Source organism: Pleurodeles waltl, chromosome 11, assembly GCF_031143425.1.
Source record: "Pleurodeles waltl isolate 20211129_DDA chromosome 11, aPleWal1.hap1.20221129, whole genome shotgun sequence".
Classification (NCBI taxonomy): domain Eukaryota; kingdom Metazoa; phylum Chordata; class Amphibia; order Caudata; family Salamandridae; genus Pleurodeles; species Pleurodeles waltl.
Window position 1 is genome coordinate 707,680,051 of NC_090450.1, and position 19,711 is coordinate 707,699,761.

The following is a 19,711-nucleotide window of genomic DNA, read 5'->3' on the forward strand; positions in this document are numbered from 1 at the left end:
AACTTCAATTATATTTTGTACGTTTGTGCCACTTTTGAATCAGAAAATGATGCAAATGCGGCGCTAAAAAAGTATAAATCAGGCCCCCAAGTTTGTAGAGTTTTTCAAAGAAAGTGAACGAAAATCAGAACTTTGCAAATAGTGGGGAAATGTTTAACACATAATAGTGAAAAACTTGGTACATGCTGATCGGGAATGTGATTGGGAGCTGCATGTGAAAATTGTGGAGTCACTGATTAATGTGTTTCATGAATCCGATTGCATAAACTACCTGAGATATGGCTCCTGGTATTTGGAAAGAGTGAAGAAGCTAGAGGTGGAAAAACCATACCTCTACAGAAAATTAATCTAAAGACATTTTGTGTTGAAAGACAGAGAGGGAAGGTTCAATGCTAAGGCTTCACGTATGAAATTGGAACAGACGATCCAGATATCACAGAAAAGCTCCAAGGGAATTGTTGGTCCGACACGTAAAAGTGAATATGTTGCTCAATGGCAGCCAGTTTCTATTTGCAGTGTTTTCAGAGTGATGGCAAATTCAATATTAATGGACCATCATGAAACTGTTCCTCACCATGAACCTGTGGGAGAGAGGGGAACATTTTTATAAACATGTTGATAGCCTTCTTCATTTCATGCAGCAGCAAGGAAACTCCTTTGAAATGCTGAGCCTGTGCGACTACACAACTTCTTGACCAATCGATATGTGGATATTGATATGAAAACACATCTTCTAGATGTCCTGGTACATGGATAGAAACTATATGCAGAACTGAAGCAGGAGGGATTTGTACTGAAAGAGAAAAAACTACTTGAGATAATCACTAAAGGTAAACTTCCACACGTTAATTGCCATAGTAAGAGTTTCATCCAACCAGCCAATACAAAACAGGTTACAAACAAATAACTTCCGCAAGCACATAGAGAGAGGGATGTAGCAAAAGAAATGGGGTGAATTTATCACGGACATTCTGTCACATGATCTTCTTCCAACAAACGCATTATTTGATGGAGATGCTGCAACCAAACCAGTGAAGCGCAAACTCGTACAAGAGTGTGAAAAAAAACTTTCACCTGAAGAATTTCAATTCAAAAAGGTGTCCTCATTGAAAACTACTGTTGTTGCGGACTATATGTCACAATTGCGAATGGTCAAGGTTTCATTCATGCAAAGCTTCGAAGAGGTCGTTCAGATTGTTCTATAGATATCAAAGTCAGTGTGCACCTTGCAAGAACTGCACATTGTATTTGACAGTTATCTTGAAATATCTGTCAAAGAATGTGAGAGAATCAGACGAATGTCTACAAGTGGAACAACTGACCTTGCCTGCATCAGAAATTCGACACCTATGCTTGTGCAACTTGATAAATTCTGGTCATCAACAAAGAACAAGGTTACCTTCGAGAGGTTAACTCACCAAAACATTCTGATGCTTCAGTGAACACTGAATTTCTAATTATTGCAAGTGGAATTATTCTCAACGAGCAGTTGGTACCTGCAGAGATATCCTAAAAAAGTACAGGCCATATTATTCAAGAACTTAACAGCAAATTGGAGTAAGCTGACCTTTGTGTTATGCCACATGTTAAGTGGGCTGTTCGAAATAGTTCAAATCGAGTCATTGTACTGTCAATTGACACAGATGTTATTATTGTGCTATTTAGATCGGCTGCAATGTTCATGAGTCAAGGACAGTCAGAGCTATGGATGTGTTATGGATCAGGCAAGAAAAGACACTTAATCCCGCTTCATATTCTGTACAAGAAACTTGACCCAGAGATGCCCAGTGTTCTTATCAGGGCCTATATTACGGGTGATGACACTATGAGCAAAACTGGAACAAACCTTGGAGCTTTAACTGTTGAACCTGTGAAGTTTCTAAAAGGATTTGCTGACACAGAATAAGACTTTAAAGATGTAGAAAAATACCTTGTGCATGTGTGGAAAACAAGTTCTGTCACACATTTAACGATCTTTGGTACAGTGAGTTCAACAGATCAGTCCCGCTAAGTGACCTTCCACCGACATCATACTCTGTGTGTGGACACATTAAAAGAGTGTTCTACTTGATCAGAAGATGTGTAAATGTTTTGGATCATGCATATGTAGAGAAAGTCCATGTGAATTAGGTTGGGAAGATATTGATGGGGCTTAAAACCCTTTGACATTTCTTAAGCTTGTACCCACGGAACGTACACATGCATGTACTTGCAAAACCTGTGCTACATAAAAGATGTTCATGTCAATATGCTCTTCTGAAATGTTCAAAATTCTGCAAATGTACCATGGATGATTGCAGAAAAAAAGAAATAAAGTGAGATGTGAAATTGTGTCTAAAGCAGGATTGGCGAATATTATTTTTTTCATATTCAGATCATAAACATTGTTTGGTGTATACATAAAAGGATCAAAGAACATTTTTTTTCATTTCTATATATGTCTCTTCTTCCTGGAGGAAGGGTTGCTCTGAGGAGTTATTTTCTGTCTCTATAAGTCTACTTGACCCCCAAAATCTATGTTTGATACCAAAATGAAGAATTTAGGTCTAAGTGTTCCTGAAATAATATATGATTTCTGCAACACATTCACCATTTTAAAAAATGTCGTCCAGAAAAATTCGACCCCAGTCAGCAATGGCTAAATTACTTCTCTAATGACCCAAAAACACAAATCAAAAATGAAAATCTTTGGACAATTGTTTACAGAGGTATATCAGGGGGCAGGGATTATAATTAGTGACTTCCAGATTAAGTGACGTTTTTAGCAGCAGATGGAGTAAACACTTGAGCTGCCTTGGTTGTGTCTTTACGTTTTTAAGGACGGTCTGCCATGGGATCCAATTAGTCCGCTTGTGTCCTCAAAATGGCATACCACTTCCACATAATTGTTACGTAAAATGTTAAATATTTCAAGCAAGCTATAGCGTTGTGATGAGGCTCCAGATTATTTCTGCTAAGAAATGTGAGCAAAAATGTATAATCTCTAGTGCTTATAAAGCAGGTCCTAGGCAGGCAGGGACCCGACACCTGGTCACTAGGCAGGCCTATTTATATCACTGGCGCAAGCGAAAGCCTGGTACCTGCTCACTACAGAGCCAAGCCCAAGGCAAGTGTGAACTGTTACCTGGTGATTAACAAGGCAGAATCATAGCAGATTAAAGGGCCTGGGCTCCCGTACAGCTGCATAGGGCTTGGGCGTCTGTACAGCTGCATCATGTTCGTGTCTGTCGCTGACACCAACGACTTTCAGTCAATCTGAGGAAAAAACACAAACACATAAGGCGATGCACCAAGATTGACCATTCAAAAACAGTAATTAAATGACCATTTTCAAGACTTCGCTGCTCCTTCTGTGTAGCGCAGAGACGCATGTGGAGAGCTGTAGCGGTAGGTGAGCACACAGTTTATCTGGTGGCTGGTTACCAAACACAAGGCACAACCTGTAACCTCTGCAACCCAGCGAAGATTTCATGTCACTATGCAGAGATGCACCATCCCCTGTCTGCTCTGAAAATAACGTGTAAATCAAGATTTGACTTGCCAGACAAGTATGTCTCCTCAGTGATCTCAGTTTGTCCCCATTCAGGTGTGACATGTGCAGCCCTCACTACTTTCTTACCTCACACCAGTTCAGAGCGTCCCTAAATGGAAGGTTGCGTTTTCATGTACTTGCCTGATTGCAAATGCAGGATAGCGTCCAAAAAGAGACCTCATAGAGATAGTGTGAGATCCATCCACCCATCAGTTTTGCGTAGTACTCACCTTATGAAGAGTCCGAGTCAGAGCACTAATAAAAACCGAACCTGATCACAAACCTCTGACACAAATAAATACATTTAACGTCACATATGCTAAGTTGTATTCTTTTGATTGTACCCATCACAACATAATAGTATATAACTTATTACACAAACCTCTGCTTCCCCTCTGCAGGTTTTATTGTGTGGTTGAATCAGTGCTTAATTTGAGCCAGAGGTTGCAGGTGAGGCCTACCGGCACTTATTTTTGTGAGACGTTCCTTATTTTTCCTCATTTGACTTTTTACCAAAGCAAGAGAGTTTAAAATTCTCAAGGGGGGGAAAGAACGAACGAAAGACAGAAAAAAGAGAAAGCAGGAACCCACAAGAGTGAAATACACTGGCAGGGAGTTCACAAATATAGAGGTGCATTCCAAAGAAAACAGTTCAAGATCTTGTGTCTTTTTGATTTTCTTCCCAAATTCTTAGGTATCATATGAATAGTAACAGTCATAGCCTCAGTCAATGCGTTTCGTTCGAACATCGAACTTCATCTGGGCATCTAATCTCCAAAGGCTTATATCCTCAGTCACCATCCAAAACAGCAAGTAGTGTATCAGTCCGGCACTCCACGTATCAGCTAGCAAAAAAAAGAGGCATTTTTGTTTTTGCTAGGTGATGCTTGGCGTGCCGGTCACAATTCTGGACAATGATTCAGGTATCACCATACTATGTAGTTTATTTAAGTCATGTGATTTGAAATCAAATAAATGAGATTTCAACTGTGCTATGAGAAGACAGATCATTTGAAATTCTTATACAGTATGATTTATGATGCTACTGGAGTGATATACTACTTATTGTTTTGGATGGTGACTGAGGATCTAAAACTTTGGAGATTAGACACCCTCATGACGTTCAAACAAATGCATTGGCTGAGGCTGTGACTGCTTTTATTCATGTGATACCTACGAATTTTGGAGATAAATAAAGAAGACACAAGAAAATGTAATCTTTTATCTTGGATTAATTTCTTTGGGATGCACCTCTATACTTGTGAGCTTATACTGATCTGCTCTGCAGTGGCATTGATTGGCGGCTGATACTGAATAGTGTGTGCACCATACGTACTGTTTGAGAACAAGGTAAGAGGTGCCATTTGAATGCCCTGCAATGATGGAGTATTTATAATACAGTGGCAGAGAGTGTCTAGTGAGGAATTAATAGAGGAAGGGGATGGAATCAAGACGATGCAGCCTTGGTGTGCGGCACCCTGACATAGAACAGCACTAGCCATGGGCTTCTGAATAAAATTTTGAGTTTGCCAGGTGTTCTTTTACAAATTAAGCACTGGAGTGAATATATATTGCCTTCATGTGTTTTATTGTTGGGTCATGCATTGCCACCGGTGCTTAATTTGAGGTGGTGTTTTCCGGTGCTTAGTACTTTGTTATCAATACTGGCACTTATGACAGACAGCCACATGGTGGCACTGTTTGTTTAATTTTGTAAGGAGCACAACAACAGTTGTTTAGCAATTCAATATACATGAATCGCCGCCAGCATACGTTGTTGTTTTATAGTGTCAGAGAAAAGCATTCATAGATGTGAATGTGTAGCTTATAGTTGAAGATGTCTAATCAGTGGTTCAGTGGTGGCTCCTCCATAAGTGTGGAGGAGGGTTGCCTCCCCCCCTCACCCCCCCCCCAGCCAGTAGCGGCAGCTGCAAACCCTTTCCCCAAAAATGATAATAAACTGTGTTTATTATCATTTTTGGGGGAAAGGGGCGGGGCCCCAGGGGTGACAAGTAGTGAGGGGGAGTGCTCCGTGCTCCCCCTCACTGTGCATGTTTGTTTGGCCGGCAGTCTCGGGCCGGCCAAACACACATGCGTAGAAGTGTCTGTCCAGCCCAGCATCACAGTTGCTGGGCTGGAGAAAGCCTACACACACTCCTCTGGGCAGCATCAGGTTTGGCGGCAGGGCAGCCTGGGAGCCTGTGCCTGCAGCGAGATGGAATAACAGAGGAGTGACACGGGAGGTAAGTGTTTTTAAAAAAAAGTATTTTTTCAAATATAATGCATTTCCCGCTCCCCACCCCCTGCACATGCCGCCCCTCCCTCTCTGCGACCCATGACTGTGTCTAATGTAGGAAAATGTGTGCATTCACCTGAAATTTCTTTTTTTTAAACTGACGTCCTTGGCTGAAACAAATGAGGCTAGGGGAAGATTGTATTGTATTATGGAAAGGACTTTTGATAAGGCACACCATACTACCCTCCTAATTACTCGAGAAAAAAGGATGGGGATGGACTGCACTGGGGTAAACTGTTGTTGATTTTACATGAAGCAGGATTGTCACAAAGGCCCCAGGCGCCACACTTACCGGGCACTCATGAAAGGCCCTGCATTTCTTTTACAGTCAGAGGTGTGCGATATTCACAAAATTTGTTCTTGCATAATTACTTGAAATATCAGGAAATTACGCCAAATTACGCAACATGCCTATCCTTCATTTAGCTCTAAATTTTAACGTTAAACCATGATGAAAGGGCCAAGTAGTGTAAGCCACAGATCAACACATTCTGGCTTTTTACAATATTCTGCAAATGGCATATAAATTATACAACATGGCATACTTTTGGGAGTATTGTGTAAGAAACAAATGCAAAATTCCCAAAATTATTTGAATTATGCTGGGTAATTTAAATTTCACTTGGGCGTAATTGTAACATGTTGGCATAATTAAACAACCCATGGCAAAGACAATGGATATCGCCTCTGCAAGAGCTTTTGGCGTTGCCAATGTCTTTTAGCCGTGTTGTACACCAGAATGACTGCTGTTCACCATGGTTAAACATTTGTGACTTAGAGCAGAGTGGCATGGAGTGCCGTAGTGTGGAATGGTGAAGAGGTGAGTAGAGTGTTATAGAGTAGATTAGCAGAGAGTGTTGTTTATTGGAGTGGCAGTGTGGAGTCACATAAGAGTGGCATACACTGGAGTGACACAGTAGAGGGGACTAGTGTAGAGTGCATTGGCGAAGAGTGTTGCTGAGTACAGTGGCGTAGAGTGCAGTGGCAATGAATTCAGCATTGTACAATGCAGTGTTGTAGAATGCATTGACTTAGATTAGAGTGGTGCATAGTAGAGTGGAGTAGCCCAGAGTGCAGTGGTGCAGAGTAGTGTGGTTCAGAACAGTGTACTGTTGACTGAAGTGATTGAGAGTGGAATGGTGCGGGGTAGAGTGTAGTTGCGTAGAGTGGCATCGAGTGTAATGGCATAAAGTGGTGTTGAGTGCAGTTGCTTAGAGTGCAGTGTTGCAGAGTAGATTAGAGTGGCATACAGTGGATTGGCAGAGAGTGCAGGGGCATAAAGTTGAGTTTTAAAGAGAAATTGGCGTAGAGTGTATTGTCATAGAGTGCGGTGTTGCAGAGTGGCATAGAGTACAGTGGCGTAGAGTGGAGTTGTGCAGAGTAGATTGGTGTGGCCTAGACTGGGGTGGTGTAGTGTGCAGTGGCTAAGGGTGCAGTGGTGTAGAATAGAGTAGCAAAGAGTGCATTGGCATAGAGTAGAGTGGTACAGAGGCATAGCGTGAAGTGATGTAGAGCGGTGAAGAGTGCATTGGCATAGAGTAGTGGTATGGGGTAGAGTAGAGAGGTGTAGCTTGAAGTTTCATAGAGTGCAGTGGCATATAGTAGAGTGGTACAGAATATAGTAACGGTGTTGTGTAAAGTGGAGTGGAGTAGAGTGCAGTGGCGTATAGTAGAGTGGTACAGAAAATAGTAACATGGTGTTGTGTAAAGTGGAGTGGAGTAGAGTGCAGTGGTATGGAGTGGTGAAGAGTTGAGTGGAGTGGCGTAAAGTGAAGTATTCTTGTTTTGGTATCACACTGCCATAACTGATAACACATTTTCAACTGAAATAACTATTACATTGGCAAAGAAATACAGTTTTACTAATAAAACTTTACAGCCGAAAATGTGTGCAAATTGCATCACCTAGTGTAATGATTTGTTGTGGTCATAATAAAGTATTTGTTTCCAACACACTTTAGAAATAACACGAAACATGCTTCATTTGTGTTCCTAACTCTTATATATTCTGAAATACTTCCACAGTTCATTTAAATGTCATTGTATGATAGAAAAAAACTATTTCCTACCCCTACTATCCAGCAGGATTGTCATATAAATCCAGTCACTTTGAAGTCGGAGAAAAAAAAGTAAACAAGCTCCCTTGGAATACAGTGCTTGACATTTAACCTCGATCTTTGAATGCGCAGCAAATGTGACAAGATTCATGGGCCTGTTTACAGAAAGGGAGCATTCGGAAACAGCTGCAGTTTCTTCTGAATGGTGGGGGAGCATCGCCCTCCCCCCACCTGCTTCGAGCTGCAGAGGTAAAAATAGAGTGGCAATGGCAAGATTTCTTTGCCATTTTATTTTTTCCGGCACAGAGACAATGCTGGGTGTGTCCTCTGGTGACGGCAACAGAGCACTGCCTCTGCTTCCGGCAGCAGAGGACTGGAGCAGTGCCTGGATTGGACACTCCAAAATGCAAGCACTGGCCTCTAAGGCCTGAAGGAGCATCCAGTCAAGTTGCTGCATCTTATCCAGGTGCTGCTCTCATGCTGGTTAACAGCATGAGAGTAGTGTCTGGATTGGTTAGGGGAGCTTTTCCTCTTCCTCTATCAGAGAGCAGAAGAACACTGAGAAGGACACACAGCCAATGGGTAAGTGCCTTTTTTTAAAATGTGTAATCCATGTGTGTGTAATGTACGTATGTGTAATGCATGTAAGTATGTAATGCATGTAAGTGTAGTGGTTGTGTTTATTTTATAGTGTTATTTGGGCTTTTGGAGGGAGGGGTAGTTTACTTTGGGGTTTTGGAGGGAGGGGTGTTTTATTTTGATTTTTTGCGAAGTGGTGGGGCACCACTTTCAATGGAGGGGCCTGCGGAGAAGAGAGCACCGCTCTAGTGTCTCCGCGGGCTCGTTCGGGAATAGGAAGTGACGGAAGGAGACAGGATTGGGTGTCACGTAAGTGGGGGAGGGATTTAGGAAAGGGTTAAAATGGGGGTGGGGGAAAGGAACAACCTCTTTCCGCGCCGACTGTTTGACGGGCGGAATTTGGTAGTTCCTGGGAGGGCGTAGGCCGGAGGGTGTGCCCCGTGGCCACGAGGCACAACAGGTATTGGGGAGCGGGCAGGGCAGGCGCGTCCTGCCAGCAAGTAAGGTGGGGGGTAATTTAGCGGTGGGAGGGCAATTTTACAGGCCACGCGGGAGGAGCAGTTAGGAGCCGGGAGCCGGCGGCGGGTTTGTTTGGTGCACGGGAATAGTTAAAAAAAAAAAAATAGGAAAGGAAAAGGGATTGCGGCGCACGCCGCAGGGCACGGAAGGGCAGCAAGGCTTCCCCAGCCGCACGGCTGGGGAAAAAAGAAAGCAGAAGCGGCTTGTACCGCCGCACCGCGTGGGTGCCATGGCAACCAGCCATGACGCCGAGGCGGTGAAGGCCACGCTTCGCGTACTCGGCGAAGCCGGACGTTCGGACCTGCTCAGGCCTGGGGGTCCTAGACCAGGCCTTGGTGGGGATGACTCGGCCGACGCACGCTGCGTTGAGCCAGATAGCGGCTGTCATTGCTGCTTGCAATTCGCCAATTTCAGATGCTGGGGAGGAGGGGGGGAGGAATGAGGAAGGGGTGGGCCCAAGATCATGTTAGCACCCCTGGGGACCGAACGCGTGGCACGCCAGGCCCCCTAGTTCAAGCAGAGAAATGGAGGGGGGGTGCCACTTGGGTGAGGGGACCTCAGGGGCCTAGCCCCTTACCAATGAATCTGGAGGGCCACACCTAGAACAGATGGAGAAACAGGGATCTGGGGGCCCGGGTTTTTGCACGGAGCCAGAGGGGCAGCCCCTGCCGGCCCCCAATAATGCTGGGGTGCCATTGGATCTATCTTGTCAGAGGGGGTACCCGCCCCCGACGGGGGCCCCGGGCCCCGGCCAAAAAACGGGGAAAATTCGCAGCTAAGAGCAGGGGGGGTGCATCCAAACCAAAGGCAGTGCCCAGGGCAGGCAAGCCCATTAAGGCAAAAGAGGTGGAGGGGGCAGCGGATGCCAGCCCCACGGGCACCACGGTTTTAGGAGTCTGGGACCCCGCTGAGGCCTGGGATCCTGAGGCCAGGATCAGGGAACAACGCAGGGTTGTCGCGGAATCAGAGACCAGGTGGGCTCAATTGTGTAGGGACCGGGAGGAACACAGGGCCAATTTGGAGATGACTAATAGGTTGGGAGGAAGCGGCGATGCCAGGGGGCCGCCGCCAGCCAGCTCAGGACCCGGGACTTGGGTTTGGGTACCGCAGGTAGACATGAGGGGGGGGCAGGAGGCCGGTGCGGCCGGAGGGGCTGCCGGCGCGGGAAGCCCCAGCGACACACACGGTCACGGGGGTGTAAGCAGATCAATGCCAGCAGCTGAGGCGAGCAGAAAGAAGCAAATGCCAATGGGGTGCAACACGGCCCCAGCACGTTGGTCAGAAGCTCTAGAGGGGTCTTCGGCAGCCTTCTCTACATCGAGGGTTCGGGGGTACCACACGGATGGTGGGTGCCATGAGGGTCAGGAAGCTACAGCTGAAATTGCGAGAAAAAAAACAAGGGCTTTGGCCAGAAGAGATGTGCTTGGGAGGGAGATGATGAGATTGAGCTTGACTATGATGAAGAAGGGGATGAATGGGAAGAAGGAGAGCTTCGGGAGGAAGAGGTGAGCGGTGTCACAGGGGAAGGGCGAGGGCGCAAGAGCGGCGCAACCTCTTCTTCTGTTTTTGTGTTACAGGATGCCGGGGCAGCGTCGGGGATGTCTGGAGGGCGCCACACGGTGGCGCGCGGTCGCTTAATGAAGAGGGGGGCGAGGCCAGTCAGGACCATGGAAAAAGGTAAATGGGGCTGGTGGTCAGTTTGGGGGGAGGGGTTGCACGCGAAAATCCATTGGCGTGGGGGGCGGGTCAGTCTTGCTTCCGGTCGGGGTCGGGCGAGTAAGGAGGTTGACACAGCTAAGGGAAAAGAGGTCTTGACCACGACGGACTCAGAGACGGTCACACAGAAGGCAGGTGAAATAGCAGGGTCAGAAGACAAGGAGGGGGACAGCGGAAACGGCTCCCATATATGGGCCTGGCAATGCCCCTGGGGTCACACGTGGCTGACAAGACCAAAACAAAAATTTGGAAACATGAGTATGTAGATGTTTTAAAATTATTACACAGAGACATTCAGGCAAAGGAGGCATCAAAAGAGGAGTGGGAGTTAGCACGTAGGCCAAGGGTACCCATTACAATGGACAACTGGACATCAACTTTCTTGATTTTTGCGAGCATATATTGCGAAAAGTACCCAGACAGAGCCATAGCGCTTTTCAAGTATATTGACATCATTCGTAAAGCGCAGATGCATTTTGGAGGTTTCGCTTGGCTTAGCTACGACGAGGAATTTAGGGCCAGAGTGTGCGTTAATCCTGACAAGCCTTGGGGGGATGTAGACCCGGAGCTATGGATGCAATGGATGGCATTGGCTCAATCCTCTGCGCCACGCACACAGCAAGTGGTTTGCTGGTGGTTTATAAGCCTTTTCAGTCTTGTCCCGCCCAGGGAGGGGTGGGTGGGGGTAACAAGACATCAGTGCCCACCACAGGGGCTTGCTGGAATTTCAACAAAGGCTTCCGTTCACGGCAACAGTGCCGTTTCAAACATGACTGCTCCAAGTACGGGGGTCGTCATCCAGTCACGCAATGCTTTTCCCTCACCAGTCCAGCGGAACAATGGAGGGCGGCCAGAGGTCGGAGCGTGCAAAACGCTACTGGACCAAAGGGGTCCTACGCCAATTAGGCTAGAGACTCTGCTGCCCTGGTTGAGTATTTACCCAGATCAAGAAAAGGCCAAAATGCTGGAGTGGGGATTTAGAGACGGTTTTCGGTGGGATATCAAGGTCCTGGGTGTAGGAGATGGGTGGAGAATTTGCGATCCGCGAAGGAACAGCCGCAAGTGGTGCGAAACAAACTGTCAAAAGAGGTTTCACTTGGGAGGATAGTAGGCCCCTTTTACGACTGACCAAGTAGGGAACTGATGATATCGCCGCTGGGGGTAGTGCCCAAAAAAAGCAGAGGGGGAATTCCGGCTGATTCACCACTTGTCATGGCCGGAAGGGGCATTGATCAATGACTTCATCGCACCAGAGGACACGAAGGTGGGATATGCCTCGGTCGACGATGCCATCCAGCTGGTGTGGGCGAAGGGCAGAGATGGCAAAATGTGACATCCAGTCAGCATTCAGGCTCCTGCCTATACACCCAGTGGATTTTGACCTCCTGGGAATGCAGCTGGATGGGGCCATTTATGTGGATAGGGTTTTGCCTATGGGATGTGCTATTTCGTGTGCACTTTTTGAAACTTTTAGCACTTTTCTACAGTGGGTTTTTGTGAAGCAAAGTGCCCATCGGTCAGTGACTCACTATCTGGACGATTTTCTTTTCATAGGGACAACTGGTTCTGGGGTTTGTAGGCGGGCTTTGGAGGTTTTTCAGGGCTTAGCTCAATGGACAGGGGTGCCATTGGCACCGGAAAAGACTGAAGGGCCTTTGACCGTATTAGCCTTTTTGGGCATAAAACTGGACGCCAACGCTCTAGTGGCTCGATTGCCGAAGCGGAAAGTGGGGGAGATGCTGGAATTCTTGGCCACGGTACGGGTACTTCACAAGATGGATCTGCGCACGGCTCAAAGGCTATTGGGCTACCTTAATTTTGCCTGCAGGGTCATGAGGGGTGGAAGGACGTTTTGTAGGCGACTGGGTTTAGCCATGTCAGGGGCTGTGCTTCCACATCACAGGATACGAATCTCGTTGGCCTTGAGGGAGGACATCAAGGTGTGGGAGGCATTCTTGAAAGATTTTAACGGAGTATCCATGTTATTCAACGACTCTGACACAGTTTGGCAAGTTCAAATCTTTTCTGATGCAGCAGGGGCCTCTGGTTTTGGCCTGTTTTGGGAGGGGAGGTGGTGCGCGGAAAAATGGCCCCAACAGTGGTTGCAACAAGGGAGGAGTATTGCCTTTCTGGAGTTTTTTCCACTTTTAGTGGCGCTGGAGGTCTGGAGGCAGGAGTTAGCTAACCGGACAGTACTATTTCAGGTGGACAACATGACAGTGGTGGATTTAGTGACTAGACAGAGAGCTAGGGATCTCAGGGTACTGCGCTTGTTGCGTCATTTTATGCTGCGTTGTTTTTCGTTAAATGTTATTTTTAAAGCAGCACACATACCCGGGATATATAACGAGATTACAGATTCCCTGTCTCGTTCACAGTGGCAACGTTTTCGCAAATTGGCCCCAGGAGCGGAATAGACCAAGACTGCGGTCCCAGCAGACATTTGGGAGTGGGGGGCTTGATGATAATGGGGCTGGTGGAGGAGTCCATATCGGTATCTACAAGGTGGACTTACAGGCTTGCATGGTTGGATTTTCAATCTTTTGAGTTGTGTGTAGGTGGATTTTGGTCCCAAGGTCTGCAGGAGCTTGAGGCACGCGCGCTGCGTTTCGTGCTGTGTCTGATTAAGGAGGGCCTATCCGCGGCGACAATTGGAGGTAAATTGGCCGGAGTTTCCTTTTACGGGAAACTTTTCTTCGGCATTGATCCTGCGCGTAACGATTTGTTGGGGAAAATGTTAAAAGGTTGGGGCAGGGTTAGGGCTGAGTCGGGTAAAGTAGCCAGGGAGCCCATCACTTTTGAAGTACTTTTGGAACTCTTACATGTGTTGCCAGTGTGCTGTAGGGATGAGTAAGAGCATTGTTTCGCCTTTGTATGGTGTGAATGTTTTTTGGGGCATTCCGGGTGTCTGAATTGTTGGGGGTAGGCAAGATGGTAGGGGTCAAGGTCAGGGAGGTTTGCCTGCATGGGGATAGGCTGGACATTTGGCTTAGGCGATCGAAGACGGATCAGTTGGGGAAAGGGAAATCAGTATGGCTGGACAAGGGAGGGAATGTTGCAGCATGCGACGTGGTGGAATGGATGGCGTTCAAAAAGGGTTAAGCGGAGCAGGGGAGAAGGGAGTGTTTGTACACGAGGAAGGTAAAAAGCTCACAAGCTACCAGCTCTTGCAAGTGTTGAGGATGGCGCAGAGAAGGAAAGGAAAAAGACCGATGGATTTTGGTACGCATTCCTTTAGAATTGGGGCAGCGACAGCAGCGGCACATTTGGGGTGGGATTGGGCCAGGATAAAGGCCATAGGCAGATGGAGATCTATATGCTGCGAGCGTTATGTGAGACCATGAGGTGGGGCAGCGAAAAGGGGGCGGGGGCGGGAAGTTGAAAGCACGTTAAGAGGAGTAAAGTGGTCTTGGAACAGCCCTTACAGTGTTTTTTCCGTTACAGGATGTGCGGCTGGACCACAGAAGGGCAAGACGGTGACATGGCTGGTTGGCCATTCCTTCATGCACTGGGCGGCGAAGTTTGCGGAGAAGCAAATTTATGGTAGAGCATTGGGACTCCCCAGCAGTCGCCATGAAGTCGTATGGGGGGGAAAAGCGGCATGAGGTGGGGCAGTCTGCTTCCATTTATCACTGCTAACTTGCCAGTATGGGGGTGCCCGGATTTGTTGGTGATTCATCTAGGTGAAAATGACATGGTGAAACTATCAGGGCTGACACTGATGCAACATATGCAGAAGGATCTGGAGCTGCTAAAGCTGAACCTACAGGGTACATGTCTGGTGTGGACAGAGTTTGTGCCCAGGAGAGTTTGGAGAGGGGCGGTTAAGCATGCAGCAGTGGAACGGGCTTGGAAAAAATTGAACAGGGCAATGAGGGTATTTTGCTGGGCACAGGGGATTAAGGTCCTGAAGCACAAGGACATAAAAGAGCAAAGAGCAAGCAGGGGCACTGTTCAGAGCGGACGGAGTGCACCTGTCGCAGTTGGGCAATGCATATTATTTGACAGATTTGAGGTTGCTGTTAGAAGAGTTATGGGGAGAAAAGTTGTGTGTTAGGGAATAGGCATAAAAAAAATAAAAAATAAAAACTGTTCAAGGAAATGTTGTGCCCGGGTTCGGGCAGCAAAACGCCATAGCGGGTTTTGCTGGTTGGCAGTAGATGGGGGAGGGTGGAGAGCCAGATGCGGGCTTGACCACCCTTCCAGGGGGAAAAACAAGGAGGAGAAGGAGCAGAGTGGGGGGGGGGGGGGAGTGCACGAAGGAAGTAGGGCATAAAAAGGAATAGGGGAGTGTCTAGGGGAGTGTCTAGGGGAGGGGAAACGAAGAACGGATTTGAAGAAACAAGATGAGCAAAGAAATATTGGAAAGTTGGGGTTCTTTAAGGTTTGGAGAGATGTTGAAAAGTTATATGTTGTATTTTGGTAAATCCTGTCTTAAATAAATGACCTTTTACACTAAATTGACTAGTGTCACTGTATGTGTGTCCCGAAGGGCATAAGCCACCACTTCTCGGAAGGATACTGTAAATAAGATTTGGGCAGGGAAGGGACGAACTCAAGCTGGACAGCCTATAATCAGTGGTGGCTGCCACTCAATGGGGGTGGCGGGCAGGATGGGGGGAGTGGAAAAATGTGGCACAATGGTTAGAGCGACAGACCCTAAAGCTGAGATCTGGCTCAAGACCAGGGTTCAAGTCCCACTTCGGCAGGTCTTGGGCTCAATTCACTTGGACCAGATAATTCTCACCTCAGTGCCTAATCTAATTAATGAGTCCCACTCTGCAACTCTGGGCAATAGCTTGCTTAATCTCCACAAGGGCCCCAACAGTGCTTGGATGCCTGGGGGTGCCCAGGAGTGGGCACCTCACAGGGAAAAGCCAGGAGGGGTTCCATAGCGGTATGAGTACAGCGTCTTGAGACCCTAACGGTGAGTAGTGTGCTATACAAGTGCAAAGTTTTTACAGAGGAGAGGAAATAATTTGTTTGAAAAAAAAAAGCTTACCTTCAGGGGTCCTCTTCCTGGCTCACACAAGCTCCCAGCCAATAATGACGTTTCAGCCACCAACATGACAGAAGCGTTGTAATTGGTCTGAGCTGCCTGCTTCGCCACTCAGACTGTGAGTGGGAGCCTGGGAATGTTCTCTACTCAGCTGTGTAATACAGCTGGGGAGGGAACATGCAAAGTACGCATGTATGTTTGGCTGGCCCAACACAGCCGGCCAAACAGACATACAAACTTTGTGCAGCAAAAGCCCTTCTCCGGTCCCCTCCCTCCAGCACAGTCCCACCCAGCCCCTTACTCCCAGAAAAAATTAAATGATAAAATGATAATAACATTGCGTTATTATCATGTTATTTTTCCTTTCACGACAATCCAGAGGGGCGATGCTTTTACGCCTTAGCGGGGGAGCCGCCTCTGCCTAAAACAAATAAGGCCAGCCAGCGAGAAAAAGAGAGTTGCAAAACACAAAGCGATTGGCAAGCAAGGGGCAGAATGCATTTCTGGGTCCGTTTATTGAATTTCCCCAAAACGTCATTAGTAGGCTGCGACCTAAAAAGCACGCTTAAACTTTTCCTTCGTGCTGTAGCTAACGCTATTTCACCACAAGGTGGCACCATATACTGTAGTTTTCCTTTAGACGGTACTACGCACTGTAATTTTGATGGGAAATTTGTACGGACCTGCAACATATTTGCCCCCACCCCCACCAAAGCTTCTGCTATATCTACCTGAATGACAGGTCTAATCACTTAAACTCGGGGACTAGTCGGTGTATGCGTCTCCCGTGGAATCCCGCAAGGTCACATCCTGGCCCCCACACCTCTCAGCCTTTAAGTGGAAGCTTAAAAGCAAGCATTAGGTGGTTTTTGAATCCCCATCATACCGAAATCTATCTGAAAATAAGCTCCAAACAAGACACCAATACAGTTTAAGTGGGCCTCCATTCTTACTCTCAAACCCCTTTCCAAAAATAATCCCTCACAAAGAGGTCTTGCTTTTCAGTGCTCATAACAGATGCACCCTGTCTCAATAGGGTACGCGTCACTTTCGTCACGTGATTGTTCCAGCATCTGCCTTATTACAAGTGCGTGATAGCCTAATGCGCTTGCAGTAAGGCAGAGGGTCAGTACGTCACGTTCGTGATGGAATACCCATACGCCAAACTCTTAAACAGGACTTTAGTGTTGGTCTCAAATCTTCTCAAAAGCAGATCTTTCATTGTAAATCTAGCAAACATTCTAAGCATTTTTATGGACAGTAGCGTGTCTTTGCAGGATCTCATAAGACACACAGCCAAGAATGTACCAGGGCACACACGCTCTCTTCACATCTTGAAATACTTGGGGGCAGATATACGGAAAGTAAGTGCAGCGCCACTTTCTTTGCGCCCCCCCCACCGCATGCGCCCCTTAGCGCCCCAGACAGCAGACTCGTCCCCACAGAGTGAGTGGCTGCCTCACTGTAGGCCAGTACTGATGTTGTCTCGAGTCCTGAAATTAAAACTGTATAAATCATTCCTTTCAGATGTGTTAGTCTAACTAATTTAAGAGAAGTATTATAGGACTACAACACCCAGAATGCATTAGGTTATCATAGAACGGTCCAGGACTGAAAAAAGTGCCCTGAGTGACCTGGAGGGGGGTTGTCATACTATATCCTGAACTCAGCACGGCAGATCTATTACTTTTGAGGCAGGGTGTGTACCATTGTTCTCTGGCCAGCCGCTCCCATATCCATCCTGGACTGCATAATCTGTAGCTCCTTGAAGCTGAACTTCCAGCGGTGCTGCCTCTCTCCCTTCCTGTTAAGGGCTGCGAGATGCTGCTAGTGGGATGTGGGATTGCGTCCTACATGTGTCGTGTGGCATGAAAGTCTTTTCGCTTTCCCCTTACTCCTTGCAATTGAGTTCCTCATACATGCACACAGCCAACGAGCTCGACCTAAGGTGTAGCTACAGGGCAGCCCTGGGAGACCCAGCCCACCTAGCACTAAACACATCGCTGGCATGGAATCCTGTAAGATGAAGCCACTCCAGCCAGCAGATGTGAGGTTCGTGGCACGTGCACAGCCCTTAAACACCCATAGCTCAACATAATGCCGTGTACGGCATGTAGCTTGGAAATCAGGACCCCCAATTCAAGCAATGGAAATACCTACCCTGCCCCCAGTTAAAAAGACATACATATCTGGGGTGAGTTGAGCCCTTCACCGTGGACTCCAGTGTCACTGCACCTGTTGCACTAATGGTTGCTACGGCCCTCCTTGCTTACGGGTCTCAGTGTTGTGTATTGTACCCGCGTTTCCTTCTCCACCCATGCCTTTCCTCCCTTTTACCCTCACCTCTTCTTCCCTTGTCTGGCTTCTCTCACTGGTCTTTCTCTCTTTTCTCCCTCTTTCTCATCCTCTTCTCTTACCTCTTTTGCTCGTCCGTATCTTCTTTCCTCTTTTCCTTACCGCCTCTCCTTTCTCTGTTTTCCCCTCTCGGTTCATATCTTTTCTCTGCCGTCTCTATCCCTTATCCACTTACTTCCCCGTATCCCACCCAAACTCCACAGGAAGTAAACACCGAGGCAGCCCCTGGACAGGCTTTGTGTTTTAGAGAATGTGAGCAGGAGGCCTCTCAAATAACTGGAAACAATGCAGGGCAAGAGGGGTCCTTCCAACTTCCCGGGTGCCACGGCACCGGCAGCGCCACTGATAGCTTCACCCGTTTACACAGCAAGCATTCACTCAAAGTGGGGCAAAGTAAAACGTCTCTGCTTGGGTGAGCAACATTCCCCACCTGCAAGGATGGTCTCTGCTGAGGTGTATCACAGGGTCCCGCTCACGCAGCCTCTCAGGTCCGATTGTCTGTTCTTCTGCTGCGCTCAAGTGTCTGCTTAGATGGCTTTTCCATGTCCCTGGGCCACTTCCCTCCTGTGATGTAAGCCCTACCCGCAGTGCGAAATGCCCCCTGTCCCGAGAAGCGGAAGAGGAAGTGCTTTCACAAGAGTGTGGTTAACAAACCCTGCAGAGAAAAACGAACTTAAAATAGGAAATATCTGTTAAGAGGTGCGGGGAGTGTAATTCTAGGTCTTAACAATGCTAAACTTCACTGTGTTGTGTGTGGATGTGGTTGACCTCAGGGGACCGGCGTGAGTGACCTAATGAGGGCGGTGCATGACCTCAGAGTAGGTTACTGCCCCCAAACCACTGAGGATTACCTTCAAAATAAGGCATGTACACTGCCTCGACCTCTGTGGCTTAGCATTGCTACCCCTGGCCCTTAGGATGTAAGGACAAAGGTGATCTAACACACACCGTACAAGTCTCACAATAAATGGCTCTAAGAACTCCTTCTCTTGTGGATATAACTGTGTTGCAAGTAATTTTATTGATCACACAGTTTGGATTAGCTTTAGAGACATTCAGATCAAAGTGACAATTTTACATAACACCTGACACCCTTCCTGGGAAAGTTGGAACTCTCCTTTTGGTGGCATCAGCACCGATGCACTTCAATTCTTTACAGATCAGTCACTTAAGGTAGATTGCCCCCCTAATAGTTTCTTTGTGTGATGCTCCTGACAAGTCAGAGCGAGACCAAGGCAGTCTCCACAGCTTCTAAGGTTTCCAACTGAAGGCCTTTGTCATTGTATAAAGCTGTAGGATCCCCCTGTAACTCCTGCTTGAGGCGCTGAACAAAATTATGTTTTCTTTTCTTTTTCTATTATTCAACTTTCTTTTTCTAAATTATATAGGGTGGGTGAGTTGGGAACACCAACCACAAAAGAAGCCCTGCCCTTCTTCCTGACTCCTTATAAAACCCCGTGGCCCCACCCTGCCCACTTCTGACACTGTAAGGCAATGATCAGAGGAAGGGCAGCCCTCTTATACATGTAGTAACGTTTTTGGGTGAAATTTCCCATCCTATCTAGCAGGGGAGCAACACTAAGATGCTATCCCCTCTGACTCCCTGCAGGTGACCTGGCCAGCAGCATAGCATTGCTACCACAAGCCTTTGGAGGACG

General features: G+C 47.2%; 1 protein-coding gene across 1 annotated transcript in view; it reads right to left on the bottom strand.

Annotated features, from left to right (window-relative positions):
- Window positions 1–18,616, bottom strand: part of LOC138266021 (interleukin-1 receptor antagonist protein-like) — a 57,367-nt gene extending 38,751 nt beyond the window's left edge. Inside the window, exons 1-2 of the mRNA XM_069214329.1 lie at window positions 18,484–18,616; window positions 3,125–3,255 (exon numbers count right to left, since the gene is read on the bottom strand). Of these exons, the coding sequence (XP_069070430.1) occupies window positions 3,125–3,216 (92 nt within the window). The 5' untranslated portion in view covers window positions 3,217–3,255; window positions 18,484–18,616. The remainder of the gene's footprint in view (window positions 1–3,124; window positions 3,256–18,483) is intronic.
- Window positions 18,617–19,711: the final 1,095 nt, after the last annotated feature.